We start from the raw sequence: 27,554 nt of genomic DNA, 5'->3' as shown, positions 1-27,554 counted from the left end.
CACTTTATATACATTTATATACATACGTTTATATACATTAAAAAAGTTATACTTTAAATGCAAATGTGTAATAGCATCCTTCTTTTTTACATGTATTTCAATTTGTGGGATGTGGCAGTTTTGCAAATTGTTATTTATTTTTCTTTGATATGGTGCAATATTCTATTATGCTTTTCAGATTGCATTTGTTTTGAATTTTCTTCTTCGCTATGATCAGCTTGTCAAAAACTGACGGGTACAAACTTGAAACCACTAATCATGACAATGGGGTGACAACAGTTGTGATTGTCCATTCCATATTGTCCATTTTACTTTGACCTGTCCTGTTTTTAGGATATGTTGTTAACATAACAATGCATTTTTTATTTGATTGGTCGCAATTTAGGTTAGGCTATTTGATCGGAGAAACCTGCATGATTTAAAAAGTATCCGTCTCATTACTGTCACACCCTGATCTGTTTCACCTGTCCTTGTGATTGTCTCCACCCCCTCCAGGTGTCACTTATTTTCCCCAATGTATTTATCCCTGTGTTTCCTGTCTCTCTGTGCAAGTTTGTCCTGTATGTTTGTCAAGTCAACCAGTGTGTTTTTTCCTGTACTCCTTTTTCCTCTTCTCTTTGCTAGTCCTCCCGGTTTTGACCCTTGCCTGTTTTCTGGACTCCATTCCCGCCTGCCCTGACCTCGAGCCTGCCTGCCCTTCGGTACCTACTGGACTCTGAACTGGTTTTGACCTTTTGCCTGTACACGACCATTCTCTTGCCTATCCCTTTTTGGATTAATAAACATCTAAGACTCCTAACTATCTGCCCCCTGTGTCTGCATCTGGCTCTCGCCTTGTGCCCTTATACATTACATTGTCATACATTTTATCTCCAGCCTGTAGGCTACAGAAAAGGCCACATACTCTTTCTACCATATCCTCCATCTGCTACATGGATTACGTTAGATAATGTTTTTGACAGAACGTTGGTGGAGCGCCGCAGAGATGTGTTTCTCTGACAGCACCCTGGAGAGGCGCCCCTGCCTTTTACAAAGTGGGCACTGCTTATCACCGGGCGGCATCAACACTCACCTAACTAAAAATACCCTTATGCCTCTGGTTGAGAGAAATTGCCATTGATTTAGGGCAGAATTGTGAGGTTTTACATGTTGTTGGAGGTGCATGTTGGGTCAGTTTAGCTCAGGAAAGGCCGCCCTCGTCAATCTGCCGCCACAGGCGGCCGCCTAATCCTGCCTAATCAGCGGGCCTGACATGAATCTGACTCTCATATAATTTGTTTTGATAATCTGATATCAAAACCTAAAACTCAAATCAGGCCTGCCCTGCCAAACCAACTACAGCAAGTTGGGGTATACAGTACCTTCAGGCTATGGACAGCCTCTCCACATAGCTCACATACATGAGCTAGAGGATAACTAAAGAACACTGTTGAAACAGGTACATACCCCATGGAGCTCTATTCACCCAAATGTACATATCCCGGCTAAGTAGACATTTTAAACATTCCTGGCTCAATCTCAAAACAGGAACACTTAATAAAGGAATATACGCTTCATAATAGCTCTGTAGGTCAACAGGCTGAAAAATGTAGGCGTATTACTAATGAGCCGCGCACCTGCGCACGCTCCCATTACACACGAATGACATACATGGGACTACAAAGAAAGGTGAAATATATTTCTCATCGGTGTAGCGAGTGTCCATTTGCACCTGCACATCACATGGACTTGGAGGATTGCAAATGGGTAGACCTAAATTACCGCATTCAAATATGAAACTGAAATGGCCAAAATGTGACTTGACCAAACATTAAAGTGGCAAAATGTTTCCAGGCAAGCTGACCAAATTCACATTGAAATGTGTGTTATAGATCTGTAATTCTCATTTAACATCTAAAAATTGTTTGATCTCTTCTATGGGCAGTATTTCTATGCTCCCTGTTCTTTAATTTAGTTTTGGCTTATACTTTCGGTTTTGTACACCAGCTTCAAAGAGCTGAAAATAAAATATTTTTGGTTATGTAAAAGATATTTCAGAGCAATTTTGATTGTACAATGATTCTCTACACTATACCTGCTTGTTTTGTCGCATAAACTAAATATAAAATATGAACGCTCCAAACCATTTATAAGGGGAAGTAAACAATGTGCCTTCCAATGACGAGAGTGGCGAGTCAGCTTCTTCACACAGTCCTTTACATATGCATGAGAGAAGATGGGCCTAGCAATGGCCCCAGCTAGCAGGCAGAGAGACATTCTGTACTACAACTGTGAACCAGCGTTGCCAGATACTATTGACACTTTCCTGCCCAATGCACAAAAAAGTTACACTTTTGCCAGCCCAACGACAAAACAAATGCTTGTAAAACTTCCCAGTTGTTTGTAAAACCGCCCAATCTGGCGAAACTGCTGTAAACCCTGGAACCATGGAACACACCTTGAATGACAGACACAACAAGACACTCTCAGAAACAGCAAGCCTGCATGGGATTTCCAAAAGCAAGTGAACATATTCAAGTGAACGTATATCACCTATTCTATCCACAACATTCTATCTCTGTGAGAAATCCCTAACTGTAAGATTCATTCAGCTAGATTGGAGATTATTATTTGTAGTGTGGTTTGACACAGTGGGTTAGACAAATATAAAAGCTGTCCTACTTGCTCTCCTAGATTCCTGTGATGTCATTAGTGGCGTAGAGATTGCCAAACAAACATGCCACAGAGGAGAACGACGAGGCTGTTTTTTGTTTGTGGTGTGTGTTCTGTGTGTATGTGATTTATTGTGACAGTTGGCTAGGTGTGCTTAGCAGAGGCGTTTGGTGACTGTGTTTGGTGAAGGACATAACCAAGTAGGTGAACTCTCTCTGTTCATTTCTCTCCATATCTCTCTTTCTCTATCTCTCTGTATCTCTCTTTGTTTTTGTTGTGTGTGTGTGTGTGTGTGTGTGTGTGTGAGTATGTTCTCTCTCTGTCTGTTGTGTTGTGGGAGGGGGAGGCGGGCCACTGGCCAGCCATATAATTGAACCTGATAAATATAGTGGTTTCCTGTGGTGGGGTAGAGAGCTAGCTAGTGGCTGTAGCCAGTGTGAAAGCAATGCCAGATGAGGTGTGAATTGTGAACCAAAGGGAACATATGAGAGTTTGACACATCGCTTTGCAGAGAGATGGAAAGTGAAAGAGATAAGAGTGTGAGAGAGAAAGAAATCAAGAAGAAATAAAAGGAGACAGCCAATAAGAGGAGAGGGCGAAAAAGGGGTCGTTGACAGACAGCGAATCGGAAACCTTGTCGTGTCTGCTTAACATTGAATGGTTGCCTCTTCAGATTTGGCCATTTTCACCTGGCAAAGATGGACAAGGCCAGCATGGGCCCCAAGAAGACTTTCGTGTCCACTTTTCGGATGAATTTTAAGCCTGCCGCCCCTCAGTTTGTGTTGAAGGGGATCAAGAATGAGCTGGAGGACAGGGACACTGCTCAGGGGGGTAGCAGCAAGCAGGGAACCATATCAACAGGTAAGGACTCAGTTTGAACTATTTTAAATAGTTTACTGTTGTCATCAATCAAATATTTCTGGCTCTTGAAGAACGGGACTCAGACCTTCTTTAAAAATAGCATAGTGCTTTATCGTAGCAATGGTAGTAATTATTTTAGTCATCATTTTGTAGTTATGTGGACGTTTTGGGGCATTGGTCCTATGTGAATCTCAGTGATTGAACTCTTTGCCCTGAAGAACAAGCAACTGACCCTCACTGATCATCCGAAACCTAATTAGCATATGATTCAGAGGTGTTTGCCTGACTCTCGAGGTAAGCAAGCCCCTAGACTAGTTCTGGATGTTTGTTGTTATTATCCTACCTTGCTGTATGGCCAGAAGGCTCTTTTTTGTTTTGTTGATTTGACAATATCAACATGTTCAAAGGCATTTGTGTATCTATACAACTGAACCACTTATAACATTTTCTAATATTTCCAGTTATAAGTATTACATGTTGAATGCATGAGCCTATTGCCAAAATATTGGTGACGTAAAATAAATAACACCTCTTCAGAGGTTCAAGCCAGCAAAGCTGCCTTATATTTAAATCTTCTGCCGCGTTCAAAATGACTGGAAACTCGGAACTGGGAAATCTCTGACTTCAGTGAGTTCAAGACAACTGGGAACTCGGGGGGGGAAAAACAAGCTCCGACAAGCTCCGACTGTACAAAAAAATGTCTTGTATGCTGCTGCATAAATTATGTAATATGCCAGGGAGATATGTATACTGCAGCTAAGAAAGTAATACTAAGTGTATGTTGTGTAGTAAGCAGTTAGTAGCCAAATTAGTCACCCTAATAATTTGGTCCCTTTTCCCCTCATAACTTAGCCTACTGTTCTGACCATTGGTCATGTGAGTACCTACAGTATGCGGTGTCTCAGCCTGTGCTGCGTCTTTTGTGCATTGTGTATTACGGGTCTCCTCCCGTGTCGTTCTACGAGGTTTACCCGCGCTCTTTTGTTTGGGTACATCCCAGTGTTTTGTATATGTGTTTATTTTGGGTGTATTAAAAACCCAGATGATGTATTCCTGCGCCTGTCTCCAAATCCTTTATACCAGCGTGACAGGTATATTTTCACCTCTTAATTTCACCTACTGTTCCGACTTGGTGGTGCACATTTAGCCTATAGCCTATTTTAGACAAATGTCATCATCAAATATTTTAAAAGCTTTCATTGTCTGCTTATATGCCCCCTTTATTTATCCTATGGTTCTGACTTGGTGTACAGGGAGAATACTGTAAGAACGGCCCACGTTCAGAATTCTGTCGTTGTACATTTAAAAAGTGCTGAACAAATAGTTATATTGACCATGTCTGTCCTAGCTCGCTCATTAATGTCTTAATCAAAATTACGGATTGCCTCTTATCCACTCGTCGTCCCCTTAAGCCATAGTTTGTACATCTCAATTATCAGTAAAAAACATATTTGTTTAAGCAAGTCAGCCATATCCGCTATGTTTTTTTAAAGGCAGTAAATGAGGCTGAATGAATTGTTTCGCTGCCAGACAAGGCTCAGCTGATAGCCAGGTGTAGCAGTGGTAAGGTGTTGAGACTGCTGTTGGGACTTTATGTAGGCCCTAACAGTTTGTGGGCACCGTTTGTCACCTTGATAGTGCAATTAATGTATTGTTTACTGTTGTGTAGTGGCTTTGATGGCATTCATCACAATTTTTGGGGTGAGTTGGCCCCATCAAAATGGACATGCTAAAATCGCCACTGGATAGATCCTAAATTAATACAATCACTAGCATCAAAAAACCTTTTAAGCAATGAGGCTGAGGCAACAGATAAGAACGTTTAGCTTAAAATGTTGATAAACTATTAGGCAATTTTTTCACATTATAAGCACAGCAACGCGCACAGGGCAGTAGGCTATAAGCGCAAATGTTCCATTTGCAGGTAAACACCATTCTCAAAAGTGACCACAAATGTGATTATGCATGTAATGCTTTTATTATAAAGGTGCATTTTTATGGTGAAAATGATCTTCCCCAAACTTGAAATTCATGCGTTGTGTATGTATGGCAGTTAGGCTCTACACCCGTTGTAAAATGGATTAATGTCCTTCATTTTAAGAAGTTGATTAGCCACTTTAGATGTGATACGGGCCAGCAGGTAGCCTAGTGGTTAGACTTGGACTTGTAACCGAAAGGTTGCAAGATTGAATCCCGAATCCCCGAGCTGACAAGGTTAACATCTGTCGTTCTGCCCCTGAACAAGGCAGTTAACCCACTGTTCCTAGGCCGTCATTGAAAATAAGAATTTGTTCTTAACTGACGTGGTAAAGGTAAAATAAAAATAAATAACAAATACAAACTTTATCAAAAAATATAGGCCTACGGGCTAGGCTACATGAGTGTGTGACTTTGATTTGAAAAATTTGGGATAAAAAGCATGCGCTGTTTCGTGCTTTAAGCTGAGCACTAAGACGGCACTCAACGAGCTGTATAAGGCCATAAGCAAACAAGAAAATGCTCATCCAGAGGTGGCGCTCCTAGTGGCCACGGACTTTAATGCAGGGAAACTTAAATCTGTTTGACCTAATTTCTACCAGCATGTTAAATGTGCAACCAGAGGGGAAAAAAACTCTAGACCACCTTTACTCCACACACAGAGACGCGTACAAAGCTCTCCCTCGCTCTCCATTTGGCAAATCTGACCATGACTCTATCCTCCTGATTCCTGCTTACAAGCAAAAACTAAAGCAGGAAGTACCAGTGACTCACTCAATAAGGAAGTGGTCAGAGGGCCTCCCGGGTGGCGCAGTGGTCTAGGGCACTGCATCGCAGTGCTAACTGCGCCACCAGAGTCTCTGGGTTCGCGCCCAGGCTCTGTCGCAGCCGGCCGCGACCGGGAGGTCCGTGGGGCGACGCACAATTGGCATAGCGTCGTCCGGGTTAGGGAGGGTTTGGCCGGTAGGGATATCCTTGTCTCATCGCGCTCCAGCGACTCCTGTGGCGGGCCGGGCGCAGTGCGCGCTAACCAAGGGGGCCAGGTACACGGTGTTTCCTCCGACACATTGGTGTGGCTGGCTTCCGGGTTGGAGGCGCGCTGTGTTAAGAAGCAGTGCGGCTTGGTTGGGTTGTGCTTCGGAGGACGCATGGCTTTCGACCTTCGTCTCTCCCGAGCCCGTACGGGAGTTGTAGCGATGAGACAAGATAGTAATTACTAGCGATTGGATACCACGAAAATTGGGGAGAAAATGGGATTAAAAAAAAAAAAAAAAAAGAAAAAAAAAAGGAAGTGGTCAGATGACGTAGATGCTACAGGATTGTTTTGCTAGCACAGACTGGAATATGTTCTGGGAATCTTCCGATAGCATTGAGGCGTACACCACATCAGTCACTGGCATATCCCAACATATCCCAACCAGAAGCCATGGAAAACAGGCAACATCCGCACTGAGCTAAAGGCTAGAGCTGCCGCTTTCAAGGAGCGGGACACTAATCTGGACGCTTATAAGAAATCCCGCTATGCCCTCAGACGAACCATCAAACAGGCAAAGCGTCAATACAGGGCTAAGATTGAATCGTACTATACCGGCTCCGACGCTCGTCGGATATGGCAGGGTTTGCAAACTTTTATGGACTACAATGGTAAGCACAGCCGCGAGCTGCCCAGTGACACGAGCCTACCAGACGAGCTAAATAACTTCTATGCTCGCTTCGAAGCAAGCAACACTGAAGCATGCATGAGAGCATCAGCTGTTCCAGACGACTGTGTGATCACGCTCTCTGTAGCCGATGTAAGACCTTCAAACAGGTCAACATTCACAAGGCCGCAGGGCCAGACGGATTACCAGGATGTGTGCTCTGAGCATGCGCTGACCAACTGGCAGGTGTCTTCACTGACATTTTCAACCTGTCCCTGACCAAGTCTGTAATACCAACATGTTTCGAGCAGATCACCATAGTCCCTGTGCACAAGAACATCAAGGTAACCTGCCTAAATGACTACCGACACGTAGCACTCACGTCTGTAGCCTTGAAGTGCTTTGAAAGGCTGGTCACGGCTCACATAAACACCATTATCCCAGAAACTCTAGATCCACTCCAATTTGCATACCGCCCCAACAGATCCACAGATGATGCAATCTCTATTGCACTCCACACTGCCCTTTCCCACCTGGACAAAAGGAACACCTACTTTTACTTTTTTTTCTTCTTAAAACTGCATTGTTGGTTAAGGGCTTGTAAGTAAGCATTTCACTGTAAGGTTGTATTCGGCGCATGTGACAAATGACATTTGATTTGATTCGCAAGTGATAGGCTAATATTGTCACCCATCAGACTATTCTTGATGTAATCTTGTCTTTACATATACTAAATAATATGTGTGTGAAATTAGTTTTGATTTAGAATGGACCATTATCATGGACCTGTCTCGAAACAGGGGCAGGAGAAACATTTTTACTTCATCTATGCACTTAAATAGTGAATAGAGGACGCTTTTCCCATGGTTCATTTTCATGCCATCCAGGTAGGCTATACTCCTGTTGTAAAGAGAAGCAATGTGCTTAATATTAGGAAAGTTGTGAAATAAATATAGTAGGCCTAGCTTATAAAAAGCTGATGGGATCTTCTTTTTAATAGAGGCCCTTCAGTCTGTTTTCTCACACAATTGCATAGCCTATTGAATTGCTGCGCAACGTGTCCAGTGAGATGTTCAATTTACATTTGCATTGATGTCAGAGTGATGAGAGGGACAATAGAGTGCTGAGTACCAGGCAGATAGCAAGTTTGGTAGGCTACTAATGACCATCAGTAGCATCAGCGCTTGGAGAAGCCTAGTTACCGTGACTAAACGGTGTGACACTAATAAGTCACCGTAACAGCCCTAGATGTGTGCACCTAAAATTTGGATGTGATCCGCCAACCAAATCCCAAAGAAGGAGACGATGAGACAGGAGAGAGGATGCGAGAAGTAGGCAATTGGGATCTTCCACCCCCCCACAAAAAAAGTTATAATATGAATTGCTATCTTCCCATAGTCAATCACCTATGTAATGTGACACTTTTCTTTTCAGATATCACCTCAAAGAGACGAGTCTCCCCTGAAAAGGGTGAGTTGGTCCATTAACAACTGCTTGTCCTCCACTCAGATTTAGAATAACAAGTATCAAGACAAAGGCCCTCCTATTCGCATGTGTTTCATTGAACACTTAAAGTACCAAGAGCAAGTCAAACTTTACCCAACTTGAAATATGCTTCAAACCGGCAGTTTGCATGCTTTGCAAAAAGAGTTGAGCTCAGTGATGTGATGTTAACCACTCGTTGTCTCTGCCTCTTCCAGGTCCCCTGCTGGAGTTTCTTGACCCCCAAGAGCAGCTGGAGGTGCGGGTGGGAGGGCAGGCCAGACTCCACTGTGCCTTCAGGAGCTGCAGTGTTCCTGTGGCTTCCTGCTGGATCTACAACAGAGAGCAGGTCTGGGTTGAATTGGCTTGGGGTCAGAAATAAGGCTGTATGGCTTTATCATATCTATTGTTGATACTTTAAATAAATGTACAACTTTTCACAGATTAAGTTAAATGTTTTACTTCTCAAAACATCTGGGACCAGTTTACCGGATTAAGTCTAGTCCTGGATTAAACACCAATCTCAAGTGCATTTTAGTCCAAGAATAGGTTTATTCTGTCTCTTCTCCCTCGATGCAGGTGGTTGCAGGCAGGCCGAGGACTCGTGTAGAGAGCAGTGACACTGACAGCAGTGTGGAGATATCTCAGGCTTGTCCGGACGATGCGGGTACATACACTATATTGGTGCGGAATCGCAGGGGCTTGGCTCAGCACACAGTCACCCTCAGTGTTATCGGTGAGTATCCTGGGGCGTGTTCATGATCACTAAAGTTTCAACCGTTCAATAAACTAGGATCATATTCACTAGGCACCAAATGAAAGAAAATGTACTGAAACAGAGAGGGACTTGCTGAAATCCAGCTAGTCCCTCTCTGTCCCTCTCTGTTTTAGTTTTTTGTTGCAAAACATTTTGCTACAGTGTACACTAATGAATGCGATCCTGCCTTATCCCAATTGACAATTATTGCTGATAGATTGCATTACCACAACATAATACCAATGAGCCTCGATTCTGCTCCTGGAGAGCCACAGAGCAAGACGAGATGGTTACTCGCACGTAACAATTCCAAGAATAGTCCTGCTAGTAAACTCAATGTCAACGAACCCTACGGTTCGGGGAATGTGTCTTCATCTTGAACAGTCTTGTTCAGGGTGAAGCAGGAAAAGTTCACAGCTGCTGACCTCGACTACGTCAAAAGAGTTATGCATTTGGTCTCTCGGAGCTCAATTGCTTCCATCTAAAGTTGACCATGGGCCCTCTTCCAATAGTTTTAAATGGCTTCCTGCCTTCTTTCCTACATTGAGGTATCATCACTGCTCTAACATGACTGAACTAATGAGTTAAGTAAAGTATTAGGAAACCACATCTAACTTGGGCCCTGTTCCAATTCTATACCACATCTACCTTGGATCCTGTTCCAATGCTTTCAAATGGTATCCTTCCTTAGGAATCCAAATCCACCACACCAGGCATGTCAGATCAGTGCTTTCAAAAGGAAGCAAATGTAATCTCACAGGCTCTGTGTTTGTCTCCCTGTCTTCTCAGACCGGCCTCACCCTCCGGCATCTAGTCCCATGGTCTCCCAGCTCTCCTCCTGCTCCCTGGTCCTGTCATGGTCGGGGCCCAGCTACGACGGGGGCACTGCCGTCACAGGCTACGCGGTGGAGGTGAGACGAGAAGGCACTGAGAAGCCTGAGGACTGGACTGAGGTGACGACCCGTTGCAAGAACACCTCGTACCGGATCCGCTCGGTCCTGGAGCCCCTGGGGGAGTACCGCTTTCGCGTTCGGGCCTACAATTTGGCAGGTGTCAGTGAGCCGAGTGAGGTGTCGGACTGTGTCAAGATGGACACCAGAGGTTGGTGGATATTGATTTTCGCCAAACAGTGACTTCGATGATTACTACAAGTTTAGATCTTAAAACAGTTGTTGATCTGATTGGTTGTCTCTGTCTATTGGTTTTTCCTTTAAATGTCTCGTATCTACATTCTGTTGAATTCAACTACACATATACTGTACAGTAGTTCTTGTTGACTAATCTTGATTCTGTGCTTTTGAAGGAGAGCCAAAAGAGGAATCCCAATCGTATGTGACTGTCACCATTGACACCACGCACAAAGTCAAGGATCATTACAATGTGCATGAGAAGCTGGGAGTGTAAGCATTAGATGGTCACTCACTCAGTATATTGACTCGTTGCTGAACTGGGTTGTGTTCAGTTGGCATGAAACGGAACAAAACTGTCCGAAACTGAAGTACTATCTGGGTTGTATTAATTTGTGCTCATCATAGCAAACGAAAAGCGACAATGAGTGTTCTCATTGGACAAGTTCAGGTATTCCCTCCCAGTTTTGTTTAGTTTTCTTCTGTTTGGTGTCTTGTGAATATGACCATGAACTTGTCGATTTTCATTTTCTGTGGCGACACATTTTAAGACACTTGAAAACGTTTTGCTACTGTGTGTCCTAATGAACACAACCCCGCTAACTGCCTATTGGAACCTCAACAGGGGGAAGTTTGGCCAGGTGTTCAGGCTGAGTCACAAGGAGACAGGTCAGGTGTGTGCAGGGAAGTTCTACCGGGCCCATAGCTCCAAGGCGAAGGCTTTGGCGCGCAGGGAGATCGAGCTAATGAACTGTCTCCACCACCCCAAGCTGGTGCAGTGCCTCGGGGCCTATGACACCCGCTCCGAAATCATCATGGTGATGGAGTAGTAAGCACAGCCAGTTCCAGTCATTAAGATTATTCTAGGAGTACAATTACATTGATGTCTTTACTGAGTTTCCATTACAATATAATGTGTGCATGTCAATATGTGTGCATGTTTATAGTGTGTTTCTCTTCTCTTCTGCACTTTCCTGGAGATAGGATTGAGGGCCACTGCTTGTAGCCTGGTACCTAGATCTCCTATGGTTGTTGTCATTGCCAAGTTTGGACTTGGCAAAACCACACAAACCGATCTGGGACCAGGCTGCATGGCTGTTGAGAGATCTACATTGTTTACATTGAACGTGCATATGCAAGGGATCAGTCTAATAACGGGCTTGTATCATTGAGGCCTATGCAATCCTCTAGAGCTACAGGATCTATGGATTGGTTTGACATGAGGACCTTGGTCTTCCTTATACCTTCTATATCTCTAGCATTGCCGGCGGGGAACTGTTTGAGCGCATCGTGGACGACAACTTTGAGCACACGGAGCCTACCAGCGCACGCTACATGCAACAGCTCCTGGAGGGCATGCAGTACATCCACCGGCAGAACATTGTCCACTTGGACCTCAAGCCAGAAAACATTGTGTGTGTGGACACCACGGGCACGCGGATTAAGATCATCGACTTTGGCCTGGCAGCCAAGCTGGGTGAGTGTGTTTGGAGTAGAGACTAATAGTGTTTTCAAACTATCGTGCTGACCCGAACATTATTTTGCTACTTTCCTGGCTCAGATATTTTGTTTGCACAGTACAGCTTGGCTGAGCTCAACCCAGTAGTGTAAAAAGGGTCTTCATAGTGTCCTGCAGATACAAGGGCCATGTGCAGTAGGGCACAATGTTGTGGGCACAACGTTGTGGAACGTTCAGAATCAGGTCAAAATAAATATTGCGCAGAACAGACCTACAGTGCCTTCAGGAAGTATCACACCCCTTGACTTTTTCCATATTTTGTTGTCTTACAGTCTGAATTTAAAATGGATTACATGGTGTTTTTTGTCACTGGCCTACATACAATACCCCATAATGTCAAAGTGGAATTATGTTTTTAAAAAATGACACTAAACCAAAATATAAACATCACATGTACAGTGTTGGTCCCATGTTTCATGAGCTGAAATAAAACTTCCCAGAAAGGTTCCATATGCACAAAAAGCGTATTTCTTTTTTTGTGCACAATTTGTTAACATCCCTGTTAGTGAGCATTTCTCCTTTGCCAAGATATTCCACCCACCTGACAGGTGTGGCATATCACGAAATGGTTAAACAACATAATCATTACACAGGTGCACCTTGCAGTGAGGACAATAAAAGGTCACTCTAAAATGTGCAGTTTTGCCACACAACACAATGCCACAGATGTATCAAGATTTGAGGGAGCGTTCAACTGGCATGCTAACTGAAGGAATGTCCACTAGAGCTGTTGCCAGAGAATTGAATGTTTGTTTCTCTACCATAAGCCGCTTCCAACGTTGTTTTAGAGAATTTGGCAGTACGTCTAACCGACCTCATAACCGCAGACCACATGTAACCATACCAGCCCAGGAACTCCACATCCGGCTTCTTCATCAGCGGGATCATCTGAGACCAGCCACCCGGACAGCTGATGAAACTTGGGGTTTGCACAACTGAAGAATTTCTGCACAAGCTGTCAGAAACAGCCTCAGGGAAGCTCATCTGCGTGCTCGTCGTCCTCACTAGGGTCTTGACCTGACTGCAGTTCGGCATCGTAACTGACTTGAGTGGGCAAATGCTCACCTTCAATGTCCACTGGCACGCTGGAGAAGTGTGCTCTTTCAACTGTACCGGGCAGATGGCAGACGTGTGGGCGAGCGGTTTGCTGATGTCAACATTGTGAAAAGAGTGCCCCATGGTGGTGGTGGGGTTATGGCATGGGCAGGCATAAACTACGGACAATGAACGCAATTACATTTTATAAATGTCAATTTGAATGCACAGAGATACCGTGACGAGATCCTGAGGCCAATTGTCGTGCCATTCATCCATCACCTCATGTTTCAGCATGATAATGCACAGCCCCATGTCGCAAAGATCTGTCGCATGCTGAAAATGTCATAGTTCTTCCATGGCCTGCATACTTACCAGACATGTCACCAATTGAGCATGTTTGGGATGCTCTGGATCAACATGTACGGCAGCGTGTTCCAGTTCGCGCCAATATCCAGCAACTTCACACAGCCATTGAAGAGGAGTGGGACAACATTCCACAGGCCACACCAGATACTGACGCCCCTACATTTTTAACATATCTGTGACCATCAGATGCATATCTATATTCCCAGTCATGTGAAATCCATAGATTAGGGCCTAATAAATGTATTTCAATTGACTGATTTCCTTATATGAACTGTAACTCAGTAAAATCTTTAAAATTGTTCCATGTTGCATTTATATTTGTTCAGTGTCATTAAAAATGAAAAGCTGAAATGTCTTGAGTCAATAAGTATTCAACCCCTTTCTAATGGCAAGCCTAAGTAAGTGCAGGAGTAAAAATGTGGTCCCTCAGTCGAGCAGTGAATTTCAACCACAGATTTAACCAGGTTTTCCAATGCCTCGCAAAGAAGGGCACTTATTGGTAGATGGGTAAAAATACAAAATATGACATTGAGCATGATGAAGTTATTAATTACACTTTGGATGGTGTGTCAATACACCCAGTCACTACAAACATACAGGCATCCTTCCTAACTCAGTTGCCAGAGAGGAAGGAAACTGCACAGAGAAGAGTCTTGGTGGTTCTAAACTTATTCAATTTAAGAATGGAGGCCACTGTGTTCTTGGGGACCGTCAATGTTGCAGACATTGTTTGGTACCCTTCCCCAGATCTGTGCAGCAACACAATCCTGTCTCGGAGCTCTACGGTCAATTCCTTCGACCTCGTGACTTGGTTTTTGCTCTGACACGCACTGTCAACTGTGGGACCTTTACATAGACAGGTGTGTGCCTCTCCAAATCATGTCCAATCAATTAAATTTACCATAGATGGATTTGTAGAAACAGCTCAAGGATGATCAATGGATACAGGATGCACCTGAGCTCAATTTTGAGACTCATAGCAAAGGGTCTGAGTACTTATGTAAATGAAGGTTTTCTGTTTTTATTTGTAATAAATTTGCAAACATTCCCCAAAACCTGTTTTCAGTTTGCTCTCACTCTGTTTTCATTATGGGGTATTGTGTGTGGATTGAGGAACATTTGTTTTATTTAAACCATTATAGAATAAGGCTGTAATGTAACAAAATGTGGAAAAAGTGAAGGGGTCTGAATGCTTTCCGAATGCACTGTATCAAGATTTGTAAAATAGCTGGACAGCAATTTTTTGACAACAGCTTGCCCATGAAATGGACACACGCAGAGGAGGCTGGTGGGAGGAGCTATATGACAGACTCATTGTAATGGCTGGGATGGAATGAATGGAAATGCGTCAAATGTGGTTTCCATAAGTTTGTGTTCGATACACTCCATTTATTCCATTCCAATGAGCCCGTCCTTCTATAGCTCCTTCCATCAGCCTCCACTGGGCACCAGAGCATGTGAGCAGAGTTGAGCGGTTGGAAATCCCTATCCTCGCTCATGGAGTGGTGCTTGCACACCACTTCGGCACTGACATTTAATCCTAGTAAAAATGTCCTGTCTTAGGTCAGTTAGGATCACCACTTTATTTTAAGAATGTGAAATGTCCGAATAATAGCAGAGAGAATGATTTATTTCAGCTTTTATTTCTTTCATCACATTCCCAGTGGGTCAGAACTTAACATACACTCAATTAGTATTTGCTAGCATTGCCTTTAAATTGTTTAACTTGGCTCAAACGTGTTGGGTAGCCTTCCACAAGCTTCCCACAATAAGTTAGTTGAATTTTGGCCCATTCCTCCTGACAGAGCTGGTGTAACTGAGTTAGGTTTGTAGGCCTCCTTGCTCGCACACGCTTTTTCAGTTCTGCCCACACATTTTCTATGGGATTGAGGTCAGGGCTTTGTGATGGCCACTCCAATACCTTGACTTTGTTGTCCTTAAGCCATTATGCCACAACTTTGGAAGTATGCTTGGGGTCATTGTCCATTTGGAAGACCCATTTGCGACTAAGCTTTAACTTCCTGACTGATGTCTTGAGATGTTGATTCAATATATCCACATCATTTCCCCAGCTCATGATGCCATCTATTTTGTGAAGTGCACCAGTCCCTCCTGCAGCAAAGCACCCCCACAACATGATGCTGCCACCCCCATGCTTCACAGTTGGAATGGTGTTCTTCAGCTTGCAAGCATCCTCCTTTTTCCTCCAAACATAACAATGGTCATTATGGCCAAACAGTTCTATTTTTGTTTCATCAGACCAGAGGACATTTCTCCAAAAGTACGATCTTTGTCCCCATGTGCAGTTGCAAACCGTAGTCTGGCTTTTTATGGAGGTTTTGGAGCAGTGGCTTCTTCCTTGCTGAGCGGCCTTTCAGGTTATGTCGATATAGGACTCGTTTTACTGTGGATATAGACAGTCTTGTACCTGTTTCCTCCAGCATCTTCACAAGGTCATTTGCTGTTGTTCTGGGATTGATTTGCAATTTTCGCACCAAAGTACGTTCATCTCTAGGAGACAGAAGACGTCTCCTTCCTGAGCGGTATGACGGCTGCGTGGTTCCATGGTGTTTATACTTGCGTACTATTGTTTGTACAGATGAACGTGGTACCTTCAGGTGTTTGGAAATTGCTCCCAGGGATGAACCAGACTTGTGGAGGTCTACATTTGTTTTCTGAGGTCTTGGCTGATATCTTTTGAGTTTCCCATGATGTCAAGCAAAGAGGCACTGAGTTTGAAGGTAGGCCTTGAAATACATCCACAGGTACACCTCCAACTGACTCAAATGATGTCAATTAGCCTATCAGAAGCTTCTAAAGCCATGACATCATTTTCTGGAATTTTCCAAGCTGTTTAAAGGCACAGTCAACTTAGTGTATGTAAACTTCTGACCCACTGGAATTGTGATACAGTGAATTATAAGTGAAATAATTTGTCTGTAAACAATTGTTGGAAAAATGACTTGTGTCATGCACAAAGTAGATGTTAACAAACTATAGTTTTGGCAAGTCGGTTAGGACAAGAAATTTGTGGAGTGGTTGAAAAATTTGTTTTAATGACTCCAACCTAAGTGTATGTAAACTTCCGACTGCAACTGTAGGTATTTGTAGTTGTCCACATATTCTAAGACAGAACCGTCCAAAGTAGTGATGCTAGTCGGGCGGGCGGGTGCAGGCAGTGATCGGTTGAAGAGCATGCATTTAGTTTTACTAGCATTTAAGAGAAGTTGGAGGCCGCGGAAGGAGTGTTGTATGGCATTGAAGCTCGTTTGGAGGTTTGTTAACACAGTGTCCAAAGAAGGGCCAGATGTATACAGAATGGTGTCGTCTGCGTAGAGGTGGATCAGAGAATCACCAGCAGCAAGAGGGACATCATTGAAGTATACAGAGAAAAGAGTCGGCCCGAGAATTGAACACTGTGGCACCCCCATAGAGACTGCCAGAGATCCGGACAACAGGCACTCCGATTTGAAACACTGAACTCTGAGAAGTAGTTGGTGAACCAGGTGAGGCAGTCATTTGAGAAACCAAGGCTATTGAGTCTGCCGATAAGAATGCGGTGACTGACAGCGTCGAAAGCCTTGGCCAGGTTGATGAAGACGGCTACACAGTAATGTCTTTTATCGATGGCGGCTATATCTTTTAGGACCTTGAGCGTGGCTGAGGTGCACCCATGACCAGCTCGGAAACGAGATTGCATAGCGGAGAAGGTACGGTGGGATTCGAAATGGTCGGTGATCTGTTTGTAAACTTGGCTTTCGAAGACTTTAGAAAGGCAGGGCAGGATGGATATAGGTGTGTAACAGTTTGGGTCTAGAGTGTCTCCCCCTTTGAAGAGGGGGATGACCGTGGCAGCTTTCCAATCTTTAGGGATCTCAGACGATACGAAAGAGAGGTTGAACAGGCTAGTAATAGGGGTTGCAACAATTGCGGCGGATATTTTTAGAAAGAGAGGGTCCAGATTGTCTAGCCCAGCTGATTTGTAGGGGTCCAGATTTTGCAGCTCTTTCAGAACATCAGCTATCTGGATTTGGTTGGAGAAGCGAGGGGGGGGGGGGGGGGGGGGGGGGGGGCTTGAGCAAGTTGCTGCAGGGGGTGCAGAGCTGTTGGCTGGGGTAGGGGTAGCCAGGGGTGGCCGGGCGTTGAAAAATGCTTATTGAAATTCTCGATTATCGTAGATTTATCGGTGCTGACAGTGTTTCCTAGCCTCAGTGCGGTGGGCAGCTGGGAGGGGATGCTCTTATTCTCCATGGACTTTACAGTGTCCCAAAACATTGTGGAATTAGTGCTACAGGATGCAAATTTCTGTTTGAAATTGTTAGCCTTTGCTTTCCATACTGACTGTGTATATTGGTTCCTGACTTCCCTGAAAAGTTGCATATTGAGGGGGCTATTCGATGCTAATGCAGTACGCCACAGGATGTTTTTGTGCTGGTCAAGAGCAGTCAGGTCAGGAATGAACCAGGGGCTATATCTGTTCTTAGTTATTTTTTTTTTGAATGGGGCATGCTTATTTAAGATGGAGAGGAAAGCACTTTTAAAGAACGACCAGGCATCCTCTACTGACAGGGTGATGTCAATATCCTTCCAGGATACCCGGGCCAGGTCGATTAGAAAGGCATGCTCGTTGAAGTATTTTAGGGAGCGGTTGACAGTGATGAGGGGTGGCCGTTTGACCGCGGACCCATTACGGACGCAGGCAATGAGGCAGTGATCTCTGAGATCCTGGTTGAAGACAGCAGAGGTGTATTTGGAGGGCAAGTTGGTCAGGATGATATCTATGAGGGTGCCCATGTTTACGGATTTAGGGTTGCACCTGGTAGGTTCCTTGATCATTTGTGTGAGATTGAAGGCATCTAGCTTAGATTGTAGGACGTTCGGGGTGTTAAGCACATCCCAGTTTAGGTTACATAACAGTACGAACTCTGAAGATAGATGGGGGGAAATCAATTCACATAAGGTGTTCAGGGCACAGCTGGGGGCTGAGGGGGGTCTATAACAAGCGGCAACAGTGAGAGACTTATTTCTGGAAAGGTGGATGTTTAAAAGTAGAAGCTCGAACTGTTTGGGCACAGACCCGCACCGCACTCACTCTCTTGCTCTTGGTCCTCATTTTTGTAAGTCACCTTGATTTAGCATCTGTGTGTTTTTATCAATTTCTTTATGAAACTCCATGACAGTAGCTAAAGCAAGCGGCTATTAGCAGCACACAAGTAGACTACAAATGCATGCTGGGGCGGGCATGCCCTGAGCTCAGTTGTGAAGTGAGGCTACTGGAGAGGGAAAGAAGGCCTATGCACCAGCCTTTGGTCATCTCGCTCCACGCTCCAGTCAAATTGGGCACGCTCCGCTCCTCGCTCACATACTCTGCTGGGCACACACTATCAGCAGGGGGACAGAGGTTAGTAAACAGGAAAGGGTAGTCCACATATCCTGCAGCTGCACTGGCTAGCATCGCTTGTCAGCAGATGCATGCATGGACCCTACACTACCTGCTATCCAGTACCAACTACCCTTTTTCGTTTTTTCATTCTGATATCCACTACCCATTTTTATTTTTGTATTTGACTACTGGACATTGGGAGAGCATAACTCTTGAGACGCTTGCTGCCATCCTTTTATGTATTATTGTCTATGTATTTTATTGTTTTACTGTAAAGTATACTGTATTTAGATGTGAAATTCACTTTGAGTTTGTTCCATTGTGATTTGATCCGCTCTGTACAGAGATGGATGAAAAATCTTGAACACAATGGGCACATTACAGGTCATTTTTATTACAGGCTTGCTGCGCAATTGACCAGATCTCACAATACCACATTAACATGACACAGCAGTCTCCTGAGACTGCAATAAAGAGAACCTGGAATGTGGCCGGTATCAATGTAATAACCTTGACCGGCATGTTTTTCAACTGTTTTCCTCTCCAATACAGAGCCTGGTACTCCACTGATGGTGATGCATGGGACGCCTGATTTTGTGGCCCCTGAGGTGATCAGCTACGAGCCGGTAGGGTTGGCCACTGACATGTGGAGCATCGGAGTCATCTGTTTCATCTTGTGAGTTATGAACAGGCCCACCGACTTGCTTCTATTCAAGTACACCAGGGTCCGGTGTTCAGTAGGGTGCACTGTAGAAAAAAATGTCTGGGTTGCAACATGCTAAATGTTTCAGATAGAAATACCATGAATAGAGCAGTTTTTTTTCTGACTCTACATGTCACAGAGACATACATGGCTGTTGTACACCATATATTTCTTTCAGACAGTTTGCAACATTGTGCCTCATTGAACATGGTCAAGCCTAAGTTATCTTGTGGCAATGGGTGTAAAGCTTGCCTTTACTTCCATCTGCTGGCTATAAAAATATAACGGTGCCCCATAGAAACTGTCGAATGGTTCAATAAACACAAACAATGGGCAATGTGACCCTGCTTCTCTGCTGCCTCCCAGACTGAGCGGTGAGTTGCCCTTCCAAGGTAACAGTGACGCAGAGACTCTGAGCCTGGTGACGGCCGCCTGCTATGAGTTTGACCAGGAAAGCTTCGAGGACATCTCGGACCAGGCTAAAGACTTCATCACCTCTCTGCTCAAGAAGGACACAAGGTTTGTGTGTCCTACTGTCAAGATGTTGGTTGACTGGATGGCTGCTTGCTGGCATCCATATTGTCTTATGCACTTGGGACACGTGTACATGCGTGCCTGCATGTTTAGTCTGTCAGGCTAGATTTAAACTCCACCAAAATGTTCTCCTTAGCGAAACATTACTGACACTTGCTTAGTTACGACCTCTGACATGCACCCAAATTCTGTGTGGAGACCTGCGGCGTGTGGTGAAGTCACAGATAAATAGTCACCTCTATTTAGTAAATATAGTGGAGTATAAATCCAAAGAAATGGCTAACAATATACTACTGGAGTTGGAGCAGGTTATTCTGTGTTGTGCTTGTAACTGAGTGTGAAACCAAGCAAGAAATGGTATAATGGTGTGCTCTTGCCCCTCCCCAAACCCTGACCCCGTCTTCAGGTGTAGGCTGTTGTGTGACGAGGCCCTGGCCCACCCCTGGATGGCCTCTTTTACCCTTCTGGTCCGCCGGCCCACCAAGGTCCTCAAGAAGGACAAGATTCGACGTTTCTTGGCCAAGCGCAGATGGAAGGTATATTACCTTACACAAATTAATTCTACATCACATTCCATTTCAAACATTTTCTGCCCTAATGAACACATCCCTGGCCCTATACGGTATGTGCTGAAGCCAACTCTTCAATTGTTATCATGTCCAGCCATACAAACATCTTTGGCACGACTATGAACAGAGAGGAGTGAGCTAAAGCACAGACTGGGCCAGCAGGCGAACTCAGTGAATGAACCAACAAGGGGTCTGTTAATAGCATCTCATTGATTCAAATGGCAGATGCCTGGTTCTCAGTGATGTATGTGGTGTTTTATCCCTCTCCATAACTATAGAAAACAGGCAAGGCTGTCCTGGCACTGCAGAGGATGGCAAACCTTACCAACGGAGCTGACTCTCCTGGCAGCCCTGGGGAGGGTAAGAGACATATCCATTGACCATCCAGGGCTCAATGTCAGTGTTTTGCCTTTTTAATGTTAAATCAACTTCTGAAAAGTGGTACGCTCCTGTTTATTAACCTTTGTTGGAAGATGACAGTATTATTTTCCCTCTCTCCTCCCCCCACCCAGAGGCTAGCTGGAGCCCGGCGGCAGAGCAGGCCATCCAAACCCTGGATCAGGAGCTGCAGAGCGAACCCCGCTTCCAGCAGGTCCTAAGGGACACCAGCCAGCCCCGTGGATCTACCGCCCGCCTGGCCTGCCACGTCCAGGGTACGTTTGGTTGGAAGCTTAATCAAGAGCAGTGGTTGGGGCCAATTCGAATTGAAGTCAATTCAGGAAGTAAACATTCAATAATTGAAAAAAATGTCAATTTCCAATGACTTCTCAATAAATGGAAAAGGAGAAGCTATTTTCAAAAGTGTTTCCATTTTGGAATTTTAAATTCAAATCATTCCAATTTGAGCGACTTCAATTAGATTTGACCTCCAATTTGAGCGACTTCAATTAGATTTGACCTCAACCCTGCTCAAAACCCATTTGCTACACACGATCAATGAGAGCACTGTCGCCAGGGTGTGCTCAGGGTGACCCTTGTGAACTTCAACAGTTTAATTTTAACCCTGGTCTCATGTTGCTTGTTATTGTAACCTTAGTATTCCGTCGCTCGTCATTTCGAACCCGTCACTCACCATTTTAACCCTATCCCCGTCACTTGCCCTTTGAACAATTGTCTCGCCCTGTTGCTTGTCATTTCAACCCTTCTCGCCCTTTCACTCGTAATTTTAACCCTGGTCTCTCCCCGTCACAGGCTATCCCGAGCCGGAAGTGGTGTGGTTTAAGGATGAGGAGCCTGTGGAGTCGTCGTCGCGGGTCACCGTGGAGTACGACGGCACGTGTGAGCTGGTCCTGACTGACCTGGGACCTGCCGACTCTGGGGTTTACAAGTGCAGAGCCACCAATGACCTAGGGGAGGCGCTGTGCTCGGCCAAACTTACCGTGGAACTGTAGCCTGAAAACACAAAACAACATCTGGATCCCTAATCTCCACCTATTTCTCCAAAGTGTGCACTTTACGTTATGGATTTAACAATGGCGGAAACTCCCTAGTAGCCGATGATAACACCAATCCAATGTTTTGAATCCATAACGGGAAGTGTGGAAGTGCACACTTTGGGAGAAGGGTGCGGAATCGGGATGTAGCCTACAATCAATGTTGGGGAAGCTACTCTGAAAAGATAGTTTACCAAACTATCAATTACTTCACACTGGAAGAAGTTACGCTACAAATTTCAAGAACCGATCACTCGTGTTAATAGAATGTTTTTGTGCTTAATAGGACAAATTACACAATGTGTCAAGTGAGAATTGGACAGGTCTGATGTCGAAAAGGAAATTGCCTACTTCACCCATATTTTAGCAAAATAAATAGTGTGTAGTAGTTAGCTAAATGGCAAAAAAAGTAATTAACTGCTGAAACCACTATTAAGATTTTAATTTAGCTTAACTACTACCAAGCTACTGCAAAATATAGTTTAATTAGCAATTGAACTACAGCGCAATCTAGAAGGTGACCTTGGTCAAAAATGTATAATTGTTGTGAACTGCTCTGAGGTGGAAGAACTGAACCAGTGAAAGCAAATTCAAGGGTGTTCATTAGGACACTGTACAGAGAGAGACCTGTTTTCATGCCATTTCTTTGTTGTTGCTTTTTCAGTTTTTTGACCCTGGGATAGATTGACCACTCAAAATCAAATTTATTTATATAGCCCTTCGTACATCAGCTGATCTAGAGTGCTGTACTCAAAGTGCTGTACAGAAACCCAGCCTAAAACCCCAAACAGCAAGCAATGCAGGTGTAGAAGCACGGTCGGTCATGTTTCTTTCCCATCTCCTATGACTTCCGGTCATTGCAAGATGTAGGAGAGATGAGAAGGCCACTTTAGACTTGCGATACGGTCATTGTTAAAATGTCCATGGATGTCAAGGGTGGCTCAAAAACAATAGAATACACAATGGGCTGAACTGAGGTCTAAAAATGTAACAGTAAGGCTAAATGTATAGCAAGGGCAAACTAAGAAATGACAAGTGCACAAGGATGGGTAAATTCACTATTGCATGTTGACTTTTGTCATGACTTCCAGACAGTAAACTGTTCCTCAATGGTGCCTCTCGCAGCTAGAAGCACAAGGAGGGTGTAGAAAGTTCAAAACACACCACTTTCCATTCACTTTGATTCAGTTGTGACACTTAATTTGATACACTAACTTTCAATACCAGCAAAGTACAATGCTAAACCAAACCCCTTGACTTTTCCCACATTTTGATACAGCACAAATTTAAAATGTATTAAGTTTATTTCTTTCAAAATACCCCATAATGTTAGTGGAATTATGTTTTTATAAATGTTAACAAATGAATGAAAAGCTGAAATGTCTTAAGTATTCAACCCTTTGTTATAGCAAGCCTAAATAAGTTCAGGAATAAAACTTTGCTTAACAAGTCACAAGTTTTATGGACTCTCACTGTGTGCAATTATAGTGTTTAACATGATTTTTGAATGACTACCGTATCTTTGTACGGTTCCTCAGTCAAGCAGTGTATTTCAAACAGATTCAACCAAAGATCAGGAAGGTTTAGGAAGGTTTTCCAATGCCTGGCAAATGACACTTATCGGTAGATGGGTTAAAAAGAAAAGCAGACATTGAATATCCCTTTGGATGGTGTATTGAACTTTGGATGGTGTATCAATACACCCAGTCACGACAAAGATACAGGTGTCCTTCCTAACTAAGTTGCCGGAGAGGAAGGAAACCACTCAGGGATTTCACCACGAGGCCAATAGTTTAAAAACAGTTATAAAATAATGGCTGCGATAAGATAGAAAACTGAGGATGGATCAACAACATTGTAGTTACTCCGAAATACTAACCTAATTGACAATGAAAAAAAAGGAAGCCTGTACAGAATAAAAATATTCAAAAACATTCAACAAGTTACTAAAGTAATACTGCAACAAAAAAACACGGCAATGCAATTCACTTTTTGTCCTGAATAGAAAGTGTTAGTAGTATTGGATTTGCCCAACATATGAGTACCACTTTCCATATTTTCAAGCATTGTGTTGGCTGCATCATGTTATGGGTATGCTTGTAATAATAAAAAAACTGGGGAGTTTTTCAGGATAAAAAAGAAACTGAATGGGGCTAAGCAGGCAAAATCCTAGAATAAAACCTGGTTCAGTCTGCTTTCCACCATACACTGGGAGATTAATTCACCTTTCAGCAGTAATAATCTAAAACGTAAGGCCAAATCTATACTGGAGTGGCTTACCAAGAAGAAAGTGAAAGTTCCCAAGTGGCCAAGTTACAGTTTTGACTTATATCTGCTTGAAAATCTGTGGCATGACATGAAAATGGTTGTCTAGCAATGATCAACAACCAATTTGACAGAGCTTGAAGAATTTTAAAAAAAGAAAAAAAGGGAAATGTTGGACAATCCGGGTGTGAAAAGCGCTTAGAGACTTACCCAGAACAACTCACAGCTGTAATCTCTGCCAAAGGTGATTCTAACATGTATTGACTCAGTGGTGTTAATACTTACAGTAACAGTCAAAAGTTTGGACACCTACTCATTCAAGGTTTTTTTTATTTTTAATATTTTCTACATTGTAGAATAATAGTGAAGACATCACAACTATGAAATATTTTTTTTTTGGTTACTACATGATTCCATATGGGTTAAACAAATCAAGATATTTTTTATATTTGAGATTCTTCAAAGTAGCAACACTTTGCCTTGATGACAGCTTTGCACACTCTAGGCATTCTCTCAACCAGCTAACACAAGATCTGGAATAAGTCGAGGGGTATGAATACTTTGAAGGCACTGTATCTACGCACTCCTAAACTGGTCCCAGATCTGTTTGTCCTGTATAGCCAACAAGAGTGTCATGTTGTTAAATCTGTATCATGTTTCATCTATCTTTTCTCAATCTACAAACAGCCCAAAATTACTCCTACATTTTTATTCCACAACTCCTTATAAACATCCCAAACATTATTTTTCACTATACTCTTCAACACTTTTTTTTTTGTTTACTTAAAGCTATATTAACAAATACTTGATTGACCCTAAGCCCTACAAAAGAAAGCGTAGTCAAAATGCCCACCACTATTTGACTCGATTTATGCATTCTCGTGTCTGAAACATTCGTATTTACAGTACAGTTTGGTCTTTAGAGTATATTATACCAAGGATTGTCTGATGTCCGATTTAAACATCCATATAAAACCAGGTCGTGAGGGACTTTTATTTGTTCGTTAATATCTAAAAAACAGCAAATCTTCAAACTTATTCACTAAGTAGCAACATTAAGAGCTCGATTCAATCCATATCACGGAAGATCTGCGGTATAGCGCAAATCAAATTTAAAGGCAATGTTTTTTCCTGCGTTCGCAGAGACTGCATTCACGGTAAACGCTGCATATGTCGGCACAATCGGAAATGACCTTTAAGTTGCGTTATACCGCAGATCTTCTGCGATACGGATTGAAATCGAGTCCTAATTCTCTGGCCATGTTTCGTCTCCCACTATATCCACCCAATTAACAAAGAAACAACTATTTTTAAACGAGTGTGAAAAGTCGATCAGACAGACACACAGAGGCCATACTTACGAACATTAGAAACAGATTCTCCGCATCAAAATTTACATCAGCCAATTAAAATCGTAGATGACAGAACATTACATTGTAGCTGGTCGCATCAGGTAACCTGGTACACCAGATGACAGTATTTATTTCCTGGAACAAATTCTGCATCAGCCAATTGCAAATGTTTACCTAGATGGATGTGAACGAATACTTTTCCATAAGAGCGTCCTTAACAAAGTCCCTCGTTATCATTCTACAGATGGCAGTATTGCGGCAATGTTGTTATTTTCAAGATGTATCGCGAGTCCGGACTCGAACTCACGTTCGCAAGCATCCACACTAGAGGAAAGGTTAATTGTTTATCGTTCTACAGCACACCTGTCAATCGTCTGATCAACACATCCTACTGCACGCTGTAGACATATTAATAAGGTCATAAGACAATTCGGTGCTTTCAGAGTGTGTTTAATGTCATAGCGACAACCGCAAATAATACTTCATTGTACATGCATTGAAAAATATAAAAGTGTATTTAGAAATGTACCAATTCAACAGCAAACACCGTTTAGCCTGCATATCTTTTACAGCATGTCATTGCTTGCCTCGTTGCTCAAAGCTCCCCTAACGATTCTACCCATGCTACAACACAAAGCAATGATGAATGAATTATTGTTATCAGGTGAGTAAACAACTGTGGTCTATAGATCAAATTTGAATAACCGCTCAAATGTCCTGTTTAGTTTTAGCCGAAATAACTGCATACGACCTAGGCCTGATTATGCAACCCTTTGGAACAGTTATGGGTATATTCTAGAGTTTAGAAGGTCCAGAAAAGTACATTAGCAAGCCACTCATAAGTTGTATTTTGTCAGGATGTATCGGTGCTGAGATACTACAGGAAAATATGGGCTTCTTCTGACACAAATGTCTCTCTCGCCTTTCCAACTCCCCGCCAGTTCTTAAAGCTGTAGCCTATTTAACATTTACATTTTAGCAGACGCTCTTATGCAGAGCGACTTAAAGTAGTGAGTGCATACATTATCTTATATATTTTTTTTTAATTCAGCAAGCAAGAGCACATCTCTCCTCCAATAGGCTATTATTAAATAATATAAAGTCAAAATAAGTGTCCAACAAGCAATTGTAATTTGGCTTTACCTGGAAATCCACACGATTTAAGACGAATAGCCGAGCCAGCGAAGATGCCAGGTGCGTAATTGCGAAAACAAAACCACGAACACAGACAGGCTCGAAATGTGTAGCCTAAGTTATAAGTGTATGCATATTAGGCCATAATTCATTAGCTCAATGCTAGGCTTAATACTGCAGTGAATATATCTAGTGAATTTACACACACACGAAAAAAAAAAAAAGTGATCAGATAACGAAATCACAGGTAGCCTACACTGTGCGCGCTCCCAGTCCCCGGGCACGCAGTTTGAAAAGCTAACCTATTGATTATATTTTATATTCATTTTTATAAATCTACTTTGTCACATATGCGTTATTTGACTCGAGGCCCAACAGTGGAGCGTTTTTTTCCTTAAATTAGAACCTTGCCCTGAGGGGGATTCGACCTCATGGCCTTCATACCTTGCAGTCTCTGGGCTTACAGCCTTAGAGGATCACACCACCAAATAGTCATAGCGTCTTTACTTTTTTTTATTTTTTATATACGATATATGAATATAAACGTACATGTTGTATAATCCTCCTACATCTTTAATGTTGTGAAAGCACATGAATGTGTTTGAAATAGACAGGCCAAATTTGGGATTTTGTCATATGTGAAAACGTGAATATTTTGTCTAACGTTAGTACAAGTAGCCTAGTCAAGGATGCATCATTGCAATATTGGCACACAACATTGTTACAGACCAACGGGAACAAAAGTAAACCTGAAATTTGTAG

At 43.1% G+C, this 27,554-nt stretch overlaps 1 protein-coding gene across 2 annotated transcripts; it reads left to right on the top strand.

Moving 5' to 3' along the window:
* The first annotated feature begins 2,759 nt into the window (after window positions 1-2,759).
* LOC120046354 (myosin light chain kinase, smooth muscle-like) lies at window positions 2,760-23,387 on the top strand. Of its 2 annotated transcripts, XM_038991522.1 has the most exons (15): window positions 2,760-2,852; window positions 3,326-3,513; window positions 8,565-8,600; window positions 8,831-8,961; window positions 9,192-9,348; window positions 10,159-10,470; window positions 10,673-10,769; window positions 11,122-11,325; window positions 11,756-11,973; window positions 19,355-19,478; window positions 19,872-20,024; window positions 20,446-20,575; window positions 20,887-20,968; window positions 21,121-21,261; window positions 21,800-23,387. In XM_038991522.1, exons 2-15 carry the CDS (start codon window positions 3,351-3,353, stop codon window positions 21,997-21,999), a joined length of 2,148 nt encoding a protein of 715 aa, XP_038847450.1. In that variant the 5' UTR covers window positions 2,760-2,852; window positions 3,326-3,350; the 3' UTR covers window positions 22,000-23,387. The 2 variants fall into 2 exon arrangements, with proteins under 2 accessions (XP_038847450.1, XP_038847451.1); XM_038991523.1 differs by lacking the exons at window positions 2,760-2,852; window positions 8,565-8,600 and having other exon boundaries at window positions 3,060-3,513.
* The last annotated feature ends 4,167 nt before the right edge of the window (window positions 23,388-27,554 follow it).

This window comes from Salvelinus namaycush, chromosome 4 (genome assembly GCF_016432855.1).
Source record: "Salvelinus namaycush isolate Seneca chromosome 4, SaNama_1.0, whole genome shotgun sequence".
NCBI lineage: Eukaryota > Metazoa > Chordata > Actinopteri > Salmoniformes > Salmonidae > Salvelinus > Salvelinus namaycush.
The sequence above is the reverse complement of the archived record's forward strand: the minus strand, read 5'-3'. Positions and strand labels throughout refer to the sequence as shown.